Raw genomic sequence first — 22,485 nt, 5'->3', positions numbered from 1 at the left:
CCGGCTATTGAACCACTCCTTTTTGGGAGTGGAGATTTAGCCAAGCGGTTCCGTCTGTGGCCTCTCAGCTAGGCGACTGATGCCGTATGTTGTGGGTTCGAATCCGATTGAAAACTAGCCGTATTTTTTACCCTGGGTTGGTAACACTGCTGGTGGACAGAATTGTCCCCGAGGTTATCGTTCGCCCAGTTTAAGCGATGAAATTCGTTTCTTCGCTTCGATAAAGTGTGTATGTGCGATGTATGATAGTGAGCATGCGTGCGTGAGTGCTTCACGAACTCTACAACGTGTTGAGCGGTCTCAGTCAGAAAAATGTAACAACTTGCTATTGAACCACTCCTTTTTGGGAGTGGAGATTTAGCCGGGCGGTTCTGTCTGTGGCCTCTCAGCTAGGCGACTGATGCCGTACGTTGTGGGTTCGAATCCGATTGAAAACTATCCGTATCCTTTAGGTGCATTACTGTCAAGCTTCAAGGGCGTAAGCTTAAGATCATGTTATATTTACGGTAGGCCTAATATATACATAGTTAGTGATGAATTACCATGGTATGTCGCATCACTCACACGTTGACTGAAAAACTCACTCAATAATGATTGTTTACCATTCCTAATTCTTTTCCGAAAATGGTAGCTGGAGAAACAGTTTGTCGACTAGTGTACTGCCGATCAATTATTTTTACCATCAGCACTGGCACTGGTCTGAATTCTTGGAGTGTCTCCACAAGTCAAATGACATATTGGCCATTCAATGAACGAATGATCACTTGGCATATATGTCATTTACACCTAAAGACTTCTCCTGTATATCTGCAATTTTAGTTTGATAGTGATAATAATCTCGACAAATATAGAATATCTGTTTCTGTTCTCTTTTACTCTATTTGTATCGTGACTTATTCAAAATCGGGGAACAACTTTTGCGTGCATTTGTCGATCATCTTGTGTATTCTTTGTATCGCTTCTACTGAATAAGGATGTAAAGTAAGAGACAATGGAAACAAGTTTGATTAATTTCATTTTATAATTTAAATTTAGCGTCTCCAGTCATCAACGTCACTTCTCCCTGGTACTTTGTCGGGCGGATATGGCGGGTTTTTACATAGATGTGTGAAATGACCTTTCATTCTGCACTTTGTGCACTGTGAGTCTTTAGCAGGACAGTCACCGGCATGAGGAAATGGACCGCCACACCTATAGCACCTTTTATACGGTTGGCTTGGAGATGCAGGATACGACGTTCGAGCTGTTGCATCGTATGTGGCTTGAGAGGGGTTGCGCTGTTGACTGCCATAGGCTAGTGGTAGAGCGATGTTACTTCTAAACGTCTGGAGCTCTCCGGGCTTAAGTTGGTGGTCAACAACATCATATAGCAACCTGTACGTGCCTCGTAATGACGATTTTTCTGCGAACATTGTTTTGATTGCGTTGTCAAGATTTACCTCACGGTTAGTTGATTCTAATGTTTCGCATATTTGGTGAATCGTTAATCCTTCGTACAATTTTGTCATGTCCGGCATTGGATAGGGTTCACCCAGGACGCTGTTTAGATATGATGCATAGTACATACAACTCTGCCACTGTGCATAGGCCTGGAAACAATGTTTCTGTTTACACAAGAATGATTCACTGCTTTTCGTCTTCTGGCGAGCCGCAGCACTTTCGAAATAACCTTTGTGGAAGCAACGAAGCAATGCATGTAGTTCAGTGTCAAACACTTTTGGATTTGCATTCTTTATCCAGTAAATGGTAACCGCCATCGGAAGTCGCAGTCCAGGATCATTTAACTGATCATCTAATTTCTGCGTGTTCACTTTCAGAGTTTTAGAAATGATCGCTTTCTTATCAGACTCACTTGCTGATTGAATGTCACCTAGACTTGGTAATGTAGAACAATCCTCATACTTGAGTGTTATAAATGAAGGTACTTGATAGTGTTCGCCATCTTTTCGAATGTATTCAGTTACTCTGACTGAGTTATCCCCTGTGCGATCTCCATCAATTTCCTCTTTCAGCAGTATACCATATAGACTTTTCCTAATGTTGACGGAGGCTTTGTTGCAGCTTGGTTGATCTATATTTTCATTAATTGGTCTAGTGATTAGTCGTTTGTTAGTAATCACATTAACTGCACTGGGTGTCAACTTCCTGCGCCGATAACTTTCGGTACAGCTGTCCGGTAAATGTTGCATTTTAGGTTTTGTTGAACCACCTTCAATACATTGGAGAAACTTTGATCCATTCTTTACATCATATACTTCTAGAGCATTCTCTAACTTCTGTTTCATGTAATCGAACATCTCACGTTTTACATCCGCGACGTTTCTGCCGGACAACCAGTCTAGTATATTCATTATCTTGCCATCTCCACCATCATATTTTGTTATTATATTTGTATGGTAAAAAGTTACAAACAAACAACCCGGAATGTAATCATTTCCTACAAGATTTGCAAAGACTGGCATAAACTCCTTCGGGATCCGGAATCTCTTAAGGAAGTTTTTGAGGTGATAGATTTTTGCCTTCAAGACCGGACAATCACGATCTGACTCATTCTGATAGATATCACGCCACTGCAGTTTGGCTATTGGTATATAACCGGCTGTGATATCAAAGATGAAAAAATCACTGTCGTCAGCGATAACGGGGCACCTCAACTCATTAGCAAGTGCTACGATATCATTGTCGGCTTCGAAATCACAAACAGTATAAGGTATACGTTTCTGGACCATAGTTTGAGTAAAAACTTCATGCGCAAAAAGTGGAATCAGCCCTTCACGAAACTTGGTGCCTTTGTGGCCACTCAAAGATTTGTGGGTTTTCTCTTTGGCACGATCCATAATAGTGTGTATCTTGGCGTCTCCTGCGTCATTAGCCCCATCGAGGAGTACATACGGTTTTATTCTGCATTTCTCTAGTACTTCAAAAAACTTTATGCACTCATCTTGATATTCTTGGTAGTTGCCTCCATGAATATCGTCGATTCTTTTGTCCTTACCAAGGTATAAGTGGTAAGCTAGACTATTGCCATCAATCACGACTTTCTTGTTAAATAACTCATAATCTTCCAGTAGCGAGTCACTCTTGTTTCCGATGAAGGTAGTCAGTTGATCAACTCCCATGGTTGTCTTCTGGTTGCTAGAACCAAACAAATGAATATTTCAGCGTGGTTCCACATGGATTTGTTGCAAGCTGCGAAGTTCTGTACATAGTTGAAATACTCCATGAAGAACATACAGTGCGGACGCAGATATGCGATTTTTCCGTTGTTGCTAAGCATGCTTATGCCAAATTCCATCGTTGCCAAGGGGTCCTGGCGTGCGCTTCAGAGCAACATCAGACTGACTGGGTGACGGTTCAGGTAGGTGGAGCTCTCCAAATTTTCGTTTAATTTCGCAAAGTAAGTTTGAGATCGAATATTTTAAGTAATCTTATTTTAAGAATACTGGTCTCCGATCAAAATTGAATGTTCATGCAGTAATCCTCCTCTAAATAATGTAAATATGCCCAAAGAAAATTGACATTGCTGACGATAGTGGATTGCATCGTTAGGAGAAAGTTGTCAGTATTATGTCCTGCTTTCTGATGTTAACATTTCCGTCTCACGGCCTTATCTTGAACAATTTTGGTAATTTCCGTGACAGTTTATTTATAGGAATAGATTTTGTGAATATCGCTTCTGGAGGAGGTCATTTGACAGTGCGATAGCGTATGAAATGCAGACACCTGAAAACCGGAAGTACATTAACTTTCCAGGCGATATAATTGATGATAACTTCGTTCACAATATTCATATTTAGTATCACGGTCGTTTAATCCAGTTATTTGTTAGGGAAGCATTAAGTTGACAACCTTCTGTCGCTTACTTAATGTATTATCATGCAGAATAGCTATAACCGTCGCGGTATTTCAAAAACAATACCATGCAAGTTACCCTCGAGCCACAGTCACTTGCTGTTCGATATACGGCGATGGCCGCTTTGGTATGCATTAGAAACATAGAAAGTCGGGAAATGGAATAGCCGCTATACGCACGTACAGCCGAGTTCGGAGACGGATTTTCCTGACAAAAAGCTATAGTTTACTTAATAAACCAGCATCAATGGCTTCCAATACGTCTCTGAATCCATACCTGTTATAGTCTATCGTCAATAACGACCTTCTTGCATTTTTGGGTACGATTTCCGATTCTTCTCTCGATTTTTCTCTGACTGTCTACAATGTGACGTAGTATTAAACATGAAAAATACAAAGTCCCCTTCCTATGACCCGCGTCTTTAGCCATAGCAGTGACTATTTTTTAGCTTCACCAGTGTACACATTAGCGAAAATGTTAGTCTAGAGGGCGATGCTGTATACTAATTAGGCTGAAGTTCATATCAAGCATATGGAGTCTATTGGGAGTTCACGTCGGATGTGCATTAAGTTTGGGAGATGAGATCCTATCAGAAACAAATGAGAGCATTTAAGTCGGACGATTCCACAGAACAGCTGATATGGAAGGATGTTTTGTGAAAATCCTGTTTTATATAACAATATCTGCTACTGATATTTGTTAATATATCATGCATGTTTATCCATTGAAGTGATAATTTTCAAAGAGTGTCATTCTTTATACAATTTACGCACTAAATTGTCCTAACAATTGACTGAGGACTTGATAAATAATCATTGACAAATACTTTTAAAACATATGTATAATAAATGATAAATTTGCTGGTTTTTAATATGCATGTATATTAATAAGTGGTGTGAACTTATTCTTTCAGATCAACACTACATGGACTGACGGCCAGTGAACGTTATGCGTGACAAGACTGAAACATTTAAATTTCTTTTTGACATGTCATTACAACAATGATTTATTGCCATTAAAGACATTTATTACAATCTAGATTTGCTGCAATTTTATGAATTTTGGTTCAACGAAGTACAAAGATCGACAAAGATTTTAAGATTTATTAGTAATAAAGCTCTACAAGTTACATTTGCTAGAACCGAATTATTTAAGCAGTCTTTTTGAGTAATTACCTGTACAACAATTTGCCTTCAGCAATAAGAAGTTGTACAAGTGTTAGAGGTTTTAAGCAGGCTTGTTACAAATTTTATCGACAAAGCTTTTTCGACACTTTTACATGAAACCTGTCTGTGTTGTAATGTTGTTGTTATCCTGTACTCTGTCTTCTGTGTATAAGTTTCTTTGTGTTTGACCCTTGTGAAAGGAGGCGTATACCTATCATGGCTATAGAGTTAAAATAAAGTTTATAGGGCATATTGTTGTTGTATTGTTGTAAGATACTTATTGCATCAAATTGTAAAAGATTTATAAAAAATACGTATTTTAATTTAGGTAAATCGCATAACCTCATCATTAATTAAACCTGTACTTTTAGAACAATAATTGTTAAAATAATTGAACTCAGGTATAGCCTTGAAGCTGTGATACTTGTAATTTTTTTCCCTTTCTGGCTCAATATGCAAGTGTGCATTTCAGAAAAATAAGTGACAATCAGTAATAGTTCATTTATGCTTTTTTAATAAATTCATATTGGCCACTTTAGAGATACAAGGCTTCAGTAAATCGCCTCATTTTTTCTGCTTAATTTTCTACCCTTTTATAGGGGAGATACTTTGTCTAGTGCAAAAGTTCCGGATGAGAAACGGTAAACGGTAACCGACTGGTTTAGTGTGAGGCCTAGCAGCTAGGCGATATTGCTGTGAGTGTGTGGCGGTTCGAATCCCGTTTGGGTTATAGTAAAAATTATATTTGAGAAGCGCTATAATGAGTATCGTCGCTAGAGGGCAACCTTCACGCATGCGCTTTAGCTGTTATTTTAGGGATTTGCAAGGACAACCTGTACCCGCCAGTGCTATTTTAAGTTAACATTTCCGTCTCACGGCCTTATCGCCAAAACTGAGGGCGTAGCGTTTCAGTTGGATGTCTGTGTAAAAGGACAGTGACAAAATCAAACTTGGAGAAGAAACATGTAATGAGCATGACCGGAAAATTCAGGAGTGAATGAGTTGTATTTTCTGTCAAAACGCACGAGACAACATTTTGACTTCGCGATTTTCAGCGATATAAACTAATAAGACACTAAATAATGTACGATTTGGTAAATCTAACTATTTATCTTTCAATTCGCCTAGTTATAATTAACATAAGTTGAATTCTCGGTGAACTACAGGCGATATTTCTTTACAATGTGTAGCGCTAGATTTAGTGATTTTTTTTGAAATTTTCGCGTTCCATACCACCCACGAAGGAAAATCGATTTTGCGCGTCTCGGGTATCTGCGTCCGCACTGCATAAGCAAGGACAAAGAACAAAAGTGTTGGACAGTGAAGGACGCCTAGAAAACCTAAATAAGTGGCGATACAGGGACAAGAACAAAGTGTTGGACAGTGAAGGACGCATAGAAAACCTAAATAAGTGGCGATACAGTATTTTGTTGGCGTAATTACGTGAAGGACAACATTTTCAGTGCAGGAAAAGATGTTGGCAGGGGTGATTAATGTATGTTTTACTCTGCTGTGAAAGACAGCAGGTCAGGGTAAAGGACGGTACTATCAAAATCCATTAAACAATAGTTTGAAAGACGCCAGGTTTAGATAACGAGCTGTATTAATGGTGCAGAGTCAGGTAAGGAAAAGTATTTCCACCTTTTTCACTACAGATAAGGGTGAATGGCGGTATTTTCACCACAGAATAGGTGATAGGACAATTCAGTGGTTTTATCTGGGTAAAAGATTTTATGTCGTACCAATTCGGAAAAAAAAGATGTCGGCATCCCTCTCCCAAATCTAATGAAACGTCCGTTTGGACACCAAATAGAATGATCGATACCAAAAACGATTAAGGACATAACTTTCACCTTACGACTGGGCGGATACCTCTCCATACAGGCTGAAAAAAGTAGGAAAAGGTCACCTAACATTTCAAAACATATTTTGGTCCTACATTAGAATTAAAATGTACAGCGTTAGAGAGGTTGGTGAAGTTAAAATATGCCGAATTTTAATGGCTATATACATGTAAGGCGTTTCATGGACCAAAATGTCAGGTCTATTATCTGTTATGCTGAGATATGCTGAAGTACGCCAAAGGTCACCCAAATGGGGGTGTGTCCCATAATGGTCTCCCTATCCACCAAACAGCGATGCTTTAATGCTCTTAGTTATATCTGCCTCAATTAATAGTATGCGCGAAACTTCCATATGACTGAGGTCAAGATCATCCAGAACTTTTTTGGCGCACAATCACGATAGCCTATTAATCATTTGTGGTTTGTGTTGTGAATGCTTGTCCTCAACTCTTTGTATTTTGGGAACAAATTGTTCAGTTATTATGGGCAAGTCGATTATTGTTCCTGGCACACTGTGTACAGCAAACAAATATGACCTTTTGTATTTCTCTATGTCATTTCAATACATAATACTCTATACCTGTTGTACATTAACTCTTTTACAAACATTGTGTCATCGCAAGGGGAAACAGGTCATATGATGTTTGGTAACGTCTAATTTTGGCCTCCTGCTCACATTTCATCAGTCCCTGTCAAAATAATTGCACGTATAAATAGCATTGATAGACAGGTTTGGCTACACGCTTTACGTGAACGTGAACGCGTAACGTCACGAATTTCTGCGATGATGTCATCGACTTGTGCGTACGTTCTCCACGTACACGGAGCCGGCGTCGCGTATTTACGTGGAGACAGCTGTTTTCACGTAATTTGTAAACTTGTAAGTTTATTCTCATCTTTAGGTATCAAAACATGATATAAACTGTGAATCATTCATGCACATTGTTAGTTGGATATATGATAGTGACATCCTCAAAGATATTCATGTATTTTCGTTATTTTTATGTGAAATTTCTTCGTCGATTCGCGGCATACCTGGTAACCATTGAGCTATCTCTGTGATGCGAAAACAGACTACGCGGACCCAAGCCGAGCCGAATCATTTCTTGCGCGTGCCACACGAACGGGTGACGTAACGCGTAGCCAAACGGATTTTTGCACGCGAACGTGTACGCCAACGCCAACGTGGATTCTACGCGTTCACGTTCACGTAAAACGTGTAGCCAAACCTTTCATTAATTTTGCTACTCAGCCTTACCTACCAAAAATTTTACTGACAAATTGAAACTCAAAGCTTTTGAAAGGATATCCTTCATTTCACACACAGTGTAAATCATTCTCACTAAATACAGGGTCCGAACATTTCGTCGTCGCAGTGTTTCTTCAAGACCACAAATACACAAAAGTTCAAGTTCAGCCAAAGATTGCACAGTTCATGTTTTTGCACTTTTGCATTTTTGCGCAAATTTTTACACGATATCCGATAAGCTAAATTCAAACAATCATTTTATTGTTCGACTAATGGTCCCTGAATATAACCGACAAGCTTTTAATGAAAAAAAAGAGATTATATGAAATCTGACATGAAAAATAACTGTCCAAGTTAGGACCAGGGTTCAAAATTCCACATTTGAAACGAAATGATGCCTATATTTTTTGATAATTTTTTCAAGTAATTGAAACAGATAACAATGGCTGCCATTGCTGGGTGTATGTTCATGGTGCTCCTGAAATGTATCATTCATAACCTGTACTGCAGCAGTCCATCAGACCCAAACTTTGAGAATAAGTCCATAAAGACTCATGGAATGTTTTGGCCGACCGTCAAGTCCTTTGCAAACTTTTATGGAAAGGAAATTATTGTCCGGTGTTGGGGATAGGGAATTACTGCTCAGCACACAGCAGAAAGTCGGCTAGACGTGTCAATACATCATTCTACCTAGCCTTACTGTGTTTGCTTCTGTCGAATGACATTGACACCAATCCAGGACCAGGTGTAGGCCTGGCCTAGTCGCTGTCAACAGGAACCAGGAAAGTTGTCCCACTACTCTGGAATTACACTCAGGTTGTAACTCTATCATTTATTTTTACGATACGCAAGTGTACTATATTTGCTGCTACAGATCATGGCACAAACAATGTCTTGACGAACAGCTGTTGAAAGGCAGTGACGCAACGCTATTAAAATGGTATTGTGATGCATGCCTTGCCGACACAGAATCACCTGTGCATGCATCAAACATCTCGCCTTGTCCGATAATTATTCCTTGTAACTCTCCGAAAGGCTTACAGATATGCACATGGAATATTAGGAGTATTTACAAACATTTCGACGAACTCAAATGCATACTAACTGAGTCGAATTTACAAGTCTGTGGCATTACCGAAACTTGGCTTAATGACAGCCACAGTAATGTAACCTGCAATATTCACGGTTATACTCTTATTAGAAGAGATCGGCACACTAAATCCGCCGGTGGTGTTGCGATGTACTTATCGTCAACCCTGAAATATATAGAGAGGCCTGACCTTCAAACCAGTGGCATCGAAGATCTATGGATACAACTCAACTTCACAAACTCAAAACCAATTCTCCTCGGTACCATATACAGGCCTCCAGATTCCACCGCCGCATGGTTTACTACTTTTGAATCTACGTTGGACCGAGTGATCAGCGAAAATTTTGAAGTAATTATCATGGGTGACTTTAATGTAGATATTTTAACGGAAAGTAGAAATTGTAAAGAATGGACATCGATTTGTAGTTCATTTGGGTTGGTAAATATGATAAACTCACCCACAAGGGTGATGAATTCTAGTACTTGTATCGATCATATTTTGACGACAGACCCTGAAAAGATAATTCATACTGGCGTAGCGTGTATTGGATTAAGCGATCACTTCCCTGCTTAAATATTATTAGACAAACTTCTAGCAAATCTATTGGTAAAGGTAAACACACAATTAAATACAGATGTACAAAGAAATTTGAGTCGGAAACATTTTGTAGAGATCTTGCAGAAGTTCCATGGTCAATTGTCAGCAGTTCTGATAATATCACTGATATGTTAGACACATGGAATAAGTTATTTCTAGGTGTTGTGAACAAACATGCACCAATCAAAGAAAAACGTGTAAAATATCCAAAAATTCCAGAATGGTGGAATGAGGATATTGAACTCTCAAGCAAGATTGGAGATAATCACAAACAAATAAATCATTTGAATTATACAAGAAATGAGAAATAAAGTCACAGGTTTAATCAGGGCAGCTAAACGTGATTTTTACAATGGTATGTTGAATAATTGCTCAAACGATTTTCGGAAAGTTTTCAAACATCTCGTTCCACGCTCACAATCACAGAATCCTACATTTCTTATCAGAGAAGGTAATGACATTTCTGACAATAAAGACATTGCTGACACTTTAACAACTTTTTCACAAATGTAGCTTCAGAATACATAAAACAAGCAAACAACAACGATGACTTTCTCAACAAATTGACAAATTTTATAACAAAACACCTTCCGGATGATGCAAAATTCAATATACCATTGCTAAAAGACTCAGACATTTTGAAATATCTATGAATTTAAATTGTAACAAATCCACTGGTTTAGACGGCATCAGTTCAAGATTTTGAAAATTGGCGCAGGTCAAATCACACCGAGTCTCACAGCTCTTTTTAATTATGTAATCACAACAAGTACTTTTCCAAGTCAATGGAAGTCCGCTAAAGTAACTCCTCTGTTCAAAAGGGTATCAAAGATAACATCTCAAACTACAGACCTATTTCAGTCCTTCTGTTCTGTCAAAATTGTTAGAAAGACATGTACATAGTCATTTTTACAATTTTCTTTCATTTCACAATTTACTGTCAGATAAACAATCCGGTTTTCGTACGTTTCACTCTTGTCAAACAGCTTTGACTAACATTACCAACTCATGGTACCAGGCAATCGATAGTGGAAATCTAATAGGTGTTTTACTCGTTGATTTTAGAAAAGCCTTTGACCTAGTTCACCATGGTACTTTACTTAAGAAACTCAGACTTTATGGTTGTTCAGAGCAGACAATGGGCTTTTTCACTTCATACCTAACAGAACTCAGTAGGTTTCTTTTAACGGAACCCCAAGTGACCCCTTTCTGTCAGTACAGGCGTACCACAGGGATCTATTTTAGGGCCCTTGCTCTCCCCTCTATTTATAAATGACTTCACACTGGTTTCTGAACATTCTGATATGTATGCTGATGACACTGCAGCTCAGGTGATCAGTCCCAAAATTAACGAAATTGAAACCAAGCTGAGCAGAGATATGAATCTGATCACACGCTGGTGCGATCAAAAAATTCTCTGTGTTAATTCACAGAAAACTAAGGTTATTTTCATTGGTACAACGCAGAAAAAAGCCAGAACGAAAAATCACATCAATGTTATGTGTGGCAATGATCAGCTCGATTGTGTAACCCATGAAAAATTGTTGGGTGTAACCATTGACGACACCCTAAATTCGGAAAAGCAAGTAAATTCAGTTTGTAGTAAGGTAGCCTTTAAATTGCTGCATCTAAAACGTATTCGTCCCTTTTTAACTCAGAGAGCTAAGATGATATTTTACAATTGTTTTATATTACCCCATTTTGACTATTGTTCTATCATATGGGGTCATTGTTCCAACAAACTTTTACTTCGTGTTGAAAGACTACAGAAAGCTGTAGCCAGAGTACTTTTAGACTCAGATTTTAGCACTCCTAGTCGTAATTTATTCGACGTTTTTAAACTGGTTACCATTTAGAGAAAGGATTGTTTTTAATGAATCAGTCTTGATGTACAAAGTCCAAAATAATTTGGCTCCTAATTATTTGAATGTTTTTAGAAGTGTCCAGAACGTCCACTGTCGTAGTACAAGATCTGTAGACAGAAATGAATTATATATTCCAAGACACAGAACTCAAATTTTTAAGAGGAGTTTTACGTATAGCGGTGTCAAAATATGGAATAGTTTACCAGCAGATGTCAAATTTTGCTCTACTCTTCACTCTTTTAAAACGAAATGTAAGTCTCATCTTTTGGGCAAAATGTAATTTTTAAGCCATTTTTGGCGTTTTTTATATTTTGTCGTCTGTTTCTTGCTGTCTTAATGTTTTGTTTTTCTCTGTTCCGTTTTTTATATTCTTTAATGTACATATTGTATATTTCTTGCATCTCGACACTGTGTGAGAAGAGCCTTCGGCTCAACAGTCTATCGAGTTTAAATAAAGTCTAATAATAATAATAATAATAATAATGAAAGCCATATAGACTGTCTACATTGTTCACAGCTTAAATAATTCTTAATTATTTCTATTTCCCTTTTATCGTCATTTTATTGTGTGACGTCATTGAGTTTTCATAAATAATAGGAAAGTCCCGGCTTTTCACCTGTTGAGGCATCGTCATGGCTTCCGAGAATTCACTGCAGGTTTGAACTTTCATTTCATACTTGTTCTGACGTAAAGTGCAGCTTCCGTCGACAAGAACTGCACACTATTTCCCCAAGTATTCAAAATATATAGGTAAGGAGCGTGATATGTAGCTGTCTAACAAGTACAAGATTAAGTTCAAGGACCTATTTTTATACAATGGTTTTGTGCCTAGGAGATAGCTTGCACAGTCCAATCATACCCTAAATGTTTGTATGTGTTGCTAATAGTGATAACCGTCGTGTCAATGGCGATGACCGAATTTCTGGAGCAGAGGAAAACTGCACCAGCTATGTTTTCCAAATATTCAAAATGTATGCATTATGAGTATTAGGTGTCCGATAACTTCAAAGTTCAAGAACCGATCTTAGTACGATGATCAAATATTTTAGCATATCATATTAAATGTCCTGGACGTGACGCCCGTAGTTCAATAATACTTTCAATGTCTGTGTTGTTAAAAGCAATGACCGTTTTGTTTATGGTAGTTGATTAATGTTCCGTAAGCATTCAAGGTTTAACTCTCTTGCCAAACATTAGTTTTCGTTCTGCCCAATATCGTGCAAACTTGAAAGGAAACCTTAAATCATTCTCTTCAATTAGAAAGAAAGAAAAATCAATCATTTCACAAATAATACGGTGTTTACTTTATGTGCTGCGCGAGACGCAAAAATGAGTTCACAAAGAAACATCGGCAAAATAATTACATGAGTTACTAAAAGAGTATTTCAAGTGAAATTGACAGTCACTGAACACATAATTGTGACATGCTTTCGACCAAGAGACAATAAAATTAGAGGATTAGGATTAGAGGGGTATTCCAGAAATGACTGAAATGGTTGACGTAAAAGTATTTTGGCCACCTACAAAATGGCTTCCACTGACGTTAACTCTTCTCTATGAATTGGGGTTTGTTTTTCTGACACAAAGCGAGCTTTTCAGAGTTACGACCTGAAACATTGGCTTTTTGCAGGTCGACCACAATGTAACAACCTGTACGTATTTGATGTCTACGAGGAAGACAAAAACCATAGATTTTGACTGTTGTATGAATTACCTTCACGTCGTTTGGAGCGGCTAGCTTCTTTGTGTGATTCACGAAATGCCTGGGTGCGTTGGTACGGTGCCGTGGTCGACTTTTGACGGTATTGTTAGCCTTTCTTCACCTGGACTGAAATGCGAGCTTACAGGGTACGTCGACACTGAAATATGCAATGTGCCACTAAACTGTCACGCGGAAAACAATGATTAATAAATCAAACGGTAACGTGTTGCTCCTACAATATTTAGATGGAAGGTCAGTTGAGTTCAACATGTCCGTCTTTACTGAGCTTTTCAAAAGACCCGAAAATATTTGTCCTGAAAGCCGGGCCATGGGTTCTTGGAGACGGTCTCTGTTTGTTAAAAACTCAATCTTTTTATAAATTATTTGTGTCCGCAGCTAATAATAGCATCGCAAACTCGGAGTATAAGACAGTAAGGGAAATGTTTTTAAAGAAATTGAGGACAAGACATATTTTTTATTATTTCTAAATGATACAAAAATTGACAGACAAATGACAATTATTGTGTCGATGATGCTAATACCGAGCTATAAGAAATCAGAAGCAACGGAGAAACTTCACCATTTCCTAAAGCATGACCAAAGTGTATGGTAAGTGAATGGTTTAAAATTTCATTGAGAAAAATTTGAGCAAAGGTTTTAGTCTTTCGCTTTCGACGTGCATACACCTTTGTTGTGTCTGAATTACAATGTCTTGTTCTATCATAACACAACTTAATTTACGAAATACCAGGCATTCACAATGTCAATAAATCATTTCTACACTAGACATTAAATATTTTTGCTTTTAAGTGAGTGGAAGCTTTTGGTGTGCAAAATTCACGACTTTTGACCTTTTCGCTACCGGTTGCATTGCGTACTACAGTCACCAGGCAAACCGTTACGCCGCATTGTGGAATGACGTCACAAAGGTAGTTATTTATTAAAGAATTATTTCATGGATACGTCCAAACTAAGATCTAAAATATACCCATGATCGATAAGTCTCTCAGAGGTGACATTTCTTCATATTGAAAAGTCATATTCTCACATATTAGTTTATTTTATATCTAGACATCAGGTCATATTATAGTAGTTACAATGCAAAGTGGATACACTCAGACAAGGATTCGATTTCGGAAAACGTCAAATTATGATAAAACAGAAACAAAATATATGCACAATGATAATAAGTGAACAGTTCAGAAAGAACTGCTTCTCTGGAAGTGAGATTCTGTAAAATGGCATGAGTAAGGCCCAACACAAACTCTTCAGGGATATATTTTAAACGTCCTTAAGACGATATTCAAATGACGTGAAATCCGTGCTCAAACGTAATCACGTAGACATATCGCCAATGACCAGACTGTCTAAATTTACTTAAGGTTCCAAGACAAGTAATTGACTTTTTTAAGCTAACGATTCTGTAGTGGTTGATAAGCTCATAATCTCCGTAAATTATATACTTTCGGAAAGCCTAGATATAGGGGAACATTTTGATAACCATAGTGTCACCATTGTTTACATAACTCCGACGTGACAGGTAATTTGCATAACCTTTCAAAAATCGAGTTTCTCTATGTTTTGTTTCAATGCTTTGAGATATGTGTCTCAGAAATTTTTTAAACCTTCTAAAACTATTTTTATGTCAGAAAACTTCCAGAACGGTGAATAATAACCCTAGTTGATTTCTTAAAAATTGTGCTCCAAAAAAACCTAGCAAGATATAAAAAATCAGACACATTTTGGAAGAGCGTTGTGACAGCTTGCATTCCAGCAAGTTCGAGTAAGATATTTTGAAGTATTGAGACAATCTGCTCATTGCAAGCGATGCTCTTATCACATAGGACCTGTGTAGTAGCAGATGAAAACTTGTTAAACTATTGATGTCATTGAACAAGCATTAACTCTGAATTTGTGAGTCGATCTTTTTCTTTTCAGGATGAAAAAGCTCAAACAGTCGATCCTTTTCTTTTCAGGATGAAAAGCTCAATAAGGACAACACATTTAGGAATCATGATGTTCGATTATCGATCTTCTCCATGTCTATGCTGTCCTTACTAAACACGTTTGATTAAAACAAGATTTCACCTTTTAGATTGTCAAGCAGTCGTGAGTTGCGTGATACAAAAATTCTTAATTTAGGCAAATGTATGCAATTCACCCGATCTCGAATTCCTTGCTTGTTTTTTCCAAATTTCAAGATTTCCAAAGAATTTAACTCCAATCTTGCTGGGTCAATTTTTCCGAAATTTTCTCATTATGTTCTTTAAATACCATATAGCAAAACGACTATTTCGTTTCGCAATAAAGTTCTTACATTTTGAAAAGAGGCATTTTAATTTTGATAATCATGATTGTAATCACTTTTTAGGAGCGTCAGTCTTTCAACCCAAGCCATTTTACAATGAGGATGGATAATGCAAATTAAAGTAGTCGTTTTTTTCTACATACACTCTTCTTTCAAATGAAATATTTCATTTCAGAAAATAGCATCAAGTTTTTGACTTAAATTAATTATTATCATTAGTAACAAAGTTGAGGTTTTTCACCCAAAATATACACCCCTTTTATCCATCGGATAAACTACGTCCACCATACTAAACTTAAGAGTCTCTGCTTTTTGAAAATGTATAGTATGAGGGGGGTTCCTTGTCATCTTTGATGAGAAATATTGCTTTGAAAAAATATGCGTTGGCAACATGCAGCTCCACCTTAACAGTTCATCAAAATTGGTGTTCAGGTGACTTTAACCTGCAACCAAGCGTTCTAAATCGCCTGTCGAGTAACAAGTATTTGATTTTAACCGTCTTCCCCATTCCCTTTTCGTAATAGTTTGTGAATTCAGCGTAAATTACACTGCTGATACATGGTAAACCTTCAACTAAGTACCATGTTTTAGTGTACGCCACTATGAACGCAAAACACACCGGGAAAGTTTATTTTCAAAACATCTTTTCAATTCCCACCGTTAATAGGGTATCAAACACATTAATTCACACGTCTATTTTAATATTTATTTATCATATTACCATGCATTAAATATTGGCAGAAATGCTTTGATCGGTTGATTGAAGAGGCGTCATCCCGGGACCATGCATGTTAGTCTAAGATTGTGAGACAGTCACATTTTAAATCGACAGTTTACAGTATTACCGTAACATCGATCTGTGTCACTGATTCTGGTAAAAAAAAATAAGCGAAATTTATTGAAAATTTAGAAAATTGACCCACACCTGCCTACTTCCATTCTATTTCCTATTAATTGGCAGAATTAACATGGTGGTACAGGGTAGCTAACATTACACATATTTTTAAATAAGTTTTTATTGGGGTCATCAAAATAGTTTACAATCTCAATAGTAGGAGGGTACATACATGTCGATTACAAACACTACAACGCAATGATATCAATAAATGTCAGTCAAGAATTCTTAGAGACTATATGCATATGGAAAAAAATAGAATACGATTTTCCAACTACATTAAATAAATTCACTGCATTGTGGTTCTAGGAATGTGAACAGAGGGGGTCATATAGTCTCTGGTCGCTTCCGTTTTTTATCTACGACACATAGTCAATATCTGTTGCATTTATTGGAAAATTGTCGTGGGAAAGAAAGAAGTTTTTTTTTTAATTTGACGGTAAAAGATCATGTACGTATAATTAAGTTACATTCACGGCATTTTCTTCATGACTTTCTTTTTTGAATGAAATTTATGATGGTAACACCAATCAGTGTAAGCGTAGTACCGCCAATTTCTCTAAGGGATGTCTAGTGGGAATGACCCAAGTATGACTCAACTTCAAACAGTTTCCGTGACTGTCTTGGAATGCTATGTTAGGACAACTGATATACCATAAGGAAAGTTGACAGATAGGCTTTGGTGACAAATTTATTGTAAAATAAGTGAGATATGGTATGGTGTTATCAAATACACCCTACAGACGTATGAAAACAAGTGAAAAATACATGTAAAACTATGAATAACATATAAAATTTTTATGTCTTAAGACGCCATACATCTATACGATATGGAGGTCATCATATCTACAAACTAGTGGTTTTTCATCCTTGTTGCATAATGTGGTAAATTATAGGATCGAAAATACCATACTGCAAAGGGGATCATAACTAGAAGATGAAATTACATACCAAAAAGACTCAGACATCAAACTTTATAATTATCGACCTACTTTGGAGGAAAAACAGAGCAACGACATTGTATCTCTCTATCATCAGACTTTCTAAAACTTTAATATATAAAAATATATAGTATGCAAACTAGCTCTAAGTGTCATGAATAAAAATGCGTATCGTACATTATACTGTATTGAGCACAATATAAGGATGTAAATTCACTAAAATTCCTAGGGATTCTAGAATTAATCAATCAACTTGTTGAAAGTGCATATTGATTCAAATGGAAAAGATCCCGGATGTTAAACATATAAAAAGGGCTTCTTACTACAGGAAAATAACTACCTGATCAAACTGTAAAGAATTCTACTAGAAAGATCACTTCTAGAACAGCAAGGACAAAACTTCCGCGCAATTATTTAGTCCTACAAGGCAGTACCAACCTACTGCATGGAAGCTAAGCTCGACGTAGGCAAATAATTATTCTAGTGACTTGGTTCTTCTTACCAGCAACAAAGACGACATGGATGGTCTGTTTTGCATAGCCTGTGATGTTTTAGGTAGGTCGTCACATTTGATACATTGCTAGATTTAATTTGTAACTCTTCATTGTGTAACAAAAAAACAGGCCCATTGTGAAGCAGATTGATGAGACCATAATTATGCGCTTGCCAGATCGGACCGTATACCAATAGTAGTATCATTAGTAGTAGTAGTAGTAGTAGTAGTAGTAGTAGTAGTAGTAGTAGTAGTAGTAGTAGTAGTAGTAGTAGTAGTAGTAGTAGTAGTAGTAGTAGTAGTAGTAGTAGTAGTAGTAGTAGTAGTAGTAGTAGTAGTAGTAGTAGTAGTAGTAGTAGTTACTTTTTTGCTGTGAATAACATTAAGAGGAAATTGCAACACGATTGTTTCTTAACTTTTTTATTTGTCTAAAAGAATTTTATATGCATTGAGTTTAGCTATTATTATTATTATTATTGTATTTGTTGGTATCCTATCAAGAAGATCTATAATGAAAGATAGATATCAACGTTAGTATTGTATATATAATAAGTAAAAAGAGTATAAGAGGGAAAGGGAAGAAGATTATTAAGGAAGGAATCATACAAAGATTTTATAGTATGTTCCCAAAGACCTAATGACAAGCACGATGGCTATGCACTTTCTCCTGACGAAAACAAACTTCATAGAAAAGTAAGATTATATCTGTTTAAAATAATTATATATCACAATAAAGTCAACGAACTAGTCATAAGCCTTATAAAGAAGAAATCTACACCTAAAAATATAATACTATAAACACACATAAAGATGTAAAATCAATTCTCGATGGGAATGGAATTCAGAGTGCGACATCTTTACTTAAATTCGTTATAATTCTACAATTTAATACATCATCATTGTCAAAAAATATATTGATTCAACTATAAAAAATCTCTTGCGCTTAGTTGTTATTCTAAAGTTTGCGGCTAATGTATCTACATACTATATTTTGACAGATGACATAAATGCATTGTATCCAGTAAAACTGCTAAAACAATTAAAATATGAAATATAAAATGATTTGGAAATACTCACAGCTAAGCGCATGAGATATACACTTATATACCTAACAAGTTAGAAGTGACATGCATTAAGTATGTCATCAATTATTTGTTTTTGTTACAACAGCGAAATCTATTCGATGGCGTTACAGAAACACGTCAGCTTTGCAAACGCAAGATTATGACACATATCCTCGTTGCAGATAAATTCTCTAGCTCGATCGGACTTAAGGCCGGATTACAACAATGAAAACACAAACAAGCTGTGTTGACAGGCCGAACACGAAGAACTTCGACGTGAATCGGGTAGCAGGACAAAACATTGTATTAATAACCAAAATACAAATATCGGTAAACATATTTAAAAATACAGTTACCGGAGCTTTAGAAATACTTCAAGAAAAATTTGAAAGTCGTTGACTGCTTTGAAAGCACACACTTAAAAATAAGCAGAAAATTATTTGGAAATATACGTTTAAAATACATTAATCCTACATCAATGAATAGCTAATACTTTAGTAAAATATCATTCCATGTGAATTTAAGTAAGAAAATCAGAATTTACACTATAGATATTGTGTCATGGTTGATTCATAATAAAGGTCTTTCGACATCATGTCTTACAAATGACAGCAATTACTTTTTATAAAGTAGTGTAATGGGGAAAAACCATGCCTCAGCATGTCACTGAACATGTACAGATAAAACATTGTACAACGCCACTTGTTTCATATACAACATTTTTGTTGCTAAGTCTCATCTGTGCATGTGTGATGTCACACTACTGCAATTTTATTTTCTTATTAATGTCTTTATGATTTTTAATCTCGTGATGTTTTCTTTATACTATTAATGTTCAGTTGTTCTGCTGCAGTCGTTACGATCGCAGGCAATGGAATTGGGCATATGGTATCAACTTCATTTATTTACTGTCCTTTCGATGGAGAAGATCATCATCGCACCTATCTTCTGTGCTGTGTAGGCTTTGTTACTTTGAAGGTAATAAGTATGAGGGGTCACGTCTAAATGGTATCTTTTTAGTGGACTGCCATTATTGATAATAGTTATCCTGTATTTGAGCTGCTAACCTCACAGCGATCCCTAGGCCGCTTTGCGATTATTGCTCGATTGATATGAAAAGAACTTATGAAGAAAGGATCACATGATTGAGCTTACACGACTGGATCCGTTATAGTGGTGGCATTGAACTTTACTCCAATTCAAGGTGGTGGCTGCCTTTTCATTACACCTTCCTTGATTTCACCAACTTCATTTTGAATTGCAGTCAAACATTCCTTGATGCTACCAACATCATTTACAACTTCGTCCACCCTAGCATTTTACCAATGAAAAGATACAAAACATTGTAAAAAATGTAACTTGGAACTTGTGAACAACATATTGTAAGCAACAGTACAAAAAGGTTACGTCAGTACAAACCGTTTGTCAGAAATTATACAGTACGAAAACCGATAAGATGATAAGTATACTAAACAATTGCGTGGGTAGGTAGATGGAATTATATAAACAAATCGTTTACAGTTGATGAATCGATTAATTGACGGATTGACGATTTGAGTGAGGGTGGAAAGGCTTGAACTCACTGGCGGATGATGAGACGGGTGCATGGATGAGGAACCTGAAACCTAAAGCACCTTTTTCTGCGGAAGTAAGGGTAATTTCCACAGAATGTATCGTTTGTTGATTTAACTTTTTTACGTCTCTCTCTTGATGTTTTCCCTAAAAGAGTTTACGATGTGTCTTTTCATTCTATTGGAGTTGTCAAATATCGTATGAGGGTAATCCAGCGTTATAGACCTAAGTTGTTGGTTTTTTTGAAAGCCCAGTTTGAAAACGATTGGTCTGTCATATTGTGAACGTAGCAAGTCGAACGTAACCTTTGTATAAGTATTATCAATACCACTACGACCTCAAACCAATTTTTGTCTAGCTCCCTAAATACTAACAATCAGACTTATTTCGACAGTTTTATGCAAATAACGGAGCGTCGAATAAGGCATAATTATACACAATGGGTAATCTCTCCTCTTTGACAACATGGCGCCGTTGTTGAAAGGCGCAACGAAACATTGGGTGTGCCATGTACTAAGTCTGTACACACCCAACGCTCTGTCCCTATAGCCAGTGTCTTCAAATTCTCTATTTATTTTTTAATTGGACTACACTCGAGGGTTGAATATCCACACTGACAGTGAATCCATCGCACCTTGTGGGTAGCTATATGTTTTCAAATTTACGTCCCATACATATTTTTCTGTACACTGAAATCAGTTTTAAAACTAGGACGAAACCCTTTTTAAAAAATACCGCCAATGATACGGTGTTGCTCACATTCGATCTGAATTGGTACATTTTAGTATTGGTACCAAAGATCAACGATGAATGTTGTTTCTATCTGTTCAGTGCAGCAAAATTCTACATTGATGTTATGACAATGATTTCTACACAGTACAACCAGAAAAACAAGAATAACAAAAGCAAATAACATAGGTACTGGAGGTAAACTTTAGAAACATGCATACCAACTTCTACATCGATGGGACAAGCAGATTCTACATACATTAACAAATGGCAATGAAAAAGTCAGCCAGAGAAGGCTTGACAAAAAGAAAAGGTGAGAGAGTGGAGAAATGTACAGTAGGTGAGTTATTCACAACCTTGGGGATTTTTTAAATGTTATCAGTGCTGTCATTGGAATGTAAACAGCACTGAAGTTAGTTGCAGATGGTAAAATGCCTTCCACTGTGGGGGTGATTATGACATCTGGAATTATCCTGGATCAAAATTTCTTATCAGTTCTTGTGTGTCTTATATGGAAAAGTTGTAAACATTGGTCCAAAATGAAAAAAATAAACTCAGGTTTGTTTTCTGGATCAAATGTCACTACAAATTGATACCAAATATGACAAAATTATGTTCACAGCTTTAACCACGGTCTCACAACATATCCTGGGTTGGTATAGGTCATTTAAGGTCACAGACTGAGAAAAATTACCTAAATAATACAAATTTGGGGTTTCCCAACACTCTGAGCAGAAGATAACATCCTTTAGGACTTTTGTACCAAATTACAAAGCTATCAGACAAGTAGTTTTTGAGAACAAATTTTCTTGACCAAAAATGACAAAATTGTTTTAAAAATATGTGTTCTTGACCAAAAATGACAAAATTGTCTTAAAAATATAAATTTGCATATTTCTGGACATTTTCCATATATCCAACTATTGCCATCCCTGGGCATCTGTATACCAAATACCAAAGCTATAAGATTAGTAGTTTTTGGATAAAAGAATTTTGACCATAAATTCGGAAAATTGCCCCAAAATTGCAAATATGAAAATTTCAATTCAATTTGTATAAACTTGACTGGGGTTATCCTGAGGAACATGTATACCAACTTTCAAAGCAATCGGACG

General features: G+C 36.7%; 2 protein-coding genes across 2 annotated transcripts in view; both read right to left on the bottom strand.

Annotated features, from left to right (window-relative positions):
- Positions 1-13,547, bottom strand: part of LOC139147474 (single-strand DNA endonuclease ASTE1-like) — a 60,879-nt gene extending 47,332 nt beyond the window's left edge. Inside the window, exon 1 of the mRNA XM_070718582.1 lies at positions 13,381-13,547. The gene's annotated coding sequence lies outside the window, so the exon portion shown is untranslated. The remainder of the gene's footprint in view (positions 1-13,380) is intronic.
- LOC139147007 (single-strand DNA endonuclease ASTE1-like) lies at positions 1,032-3,119 on the bottom strand. Its single transcript, XM_070717859.1, has one exon. It carries the CDS (start codon positions 3,117-3,119, stop codon positions 1,032-1,034), a length of 2,088 nt encoding a protein of 695 aa, XP_070573960.1.
- Positions 13,548-22,485: the final 8,938 nt, after the last annotated feature.

The sequence above is a fragment of the Ptychodera flava genome, chromosome 13 (assembly GCF_041260155.1).
Source record: "Ptychodera flava strain L36383 chromosome 13, AS_Pfla_20210202, whole genome shotgun sequence".
NCBI lineage: Eukaryota > Metazoa > Hemichordata > Enteropneusta > Ptychoderidae > Ptychodera > Ptychodera flava.
Note: the sequence above shows the minus strand (reverse complement) of the source record. Positions and strands in the feature narration are given on the sequence as shown.

What these genes read in the sequence shown, in the direction of transcription:
- LOC139147007 (XM_070717859.1), bottom strand. Translation starts at nt 3,119, where the DNA reads ATGGGAGTTGATCAACTGACTACCTTCATCGGAAACAAGAGTGACTCG.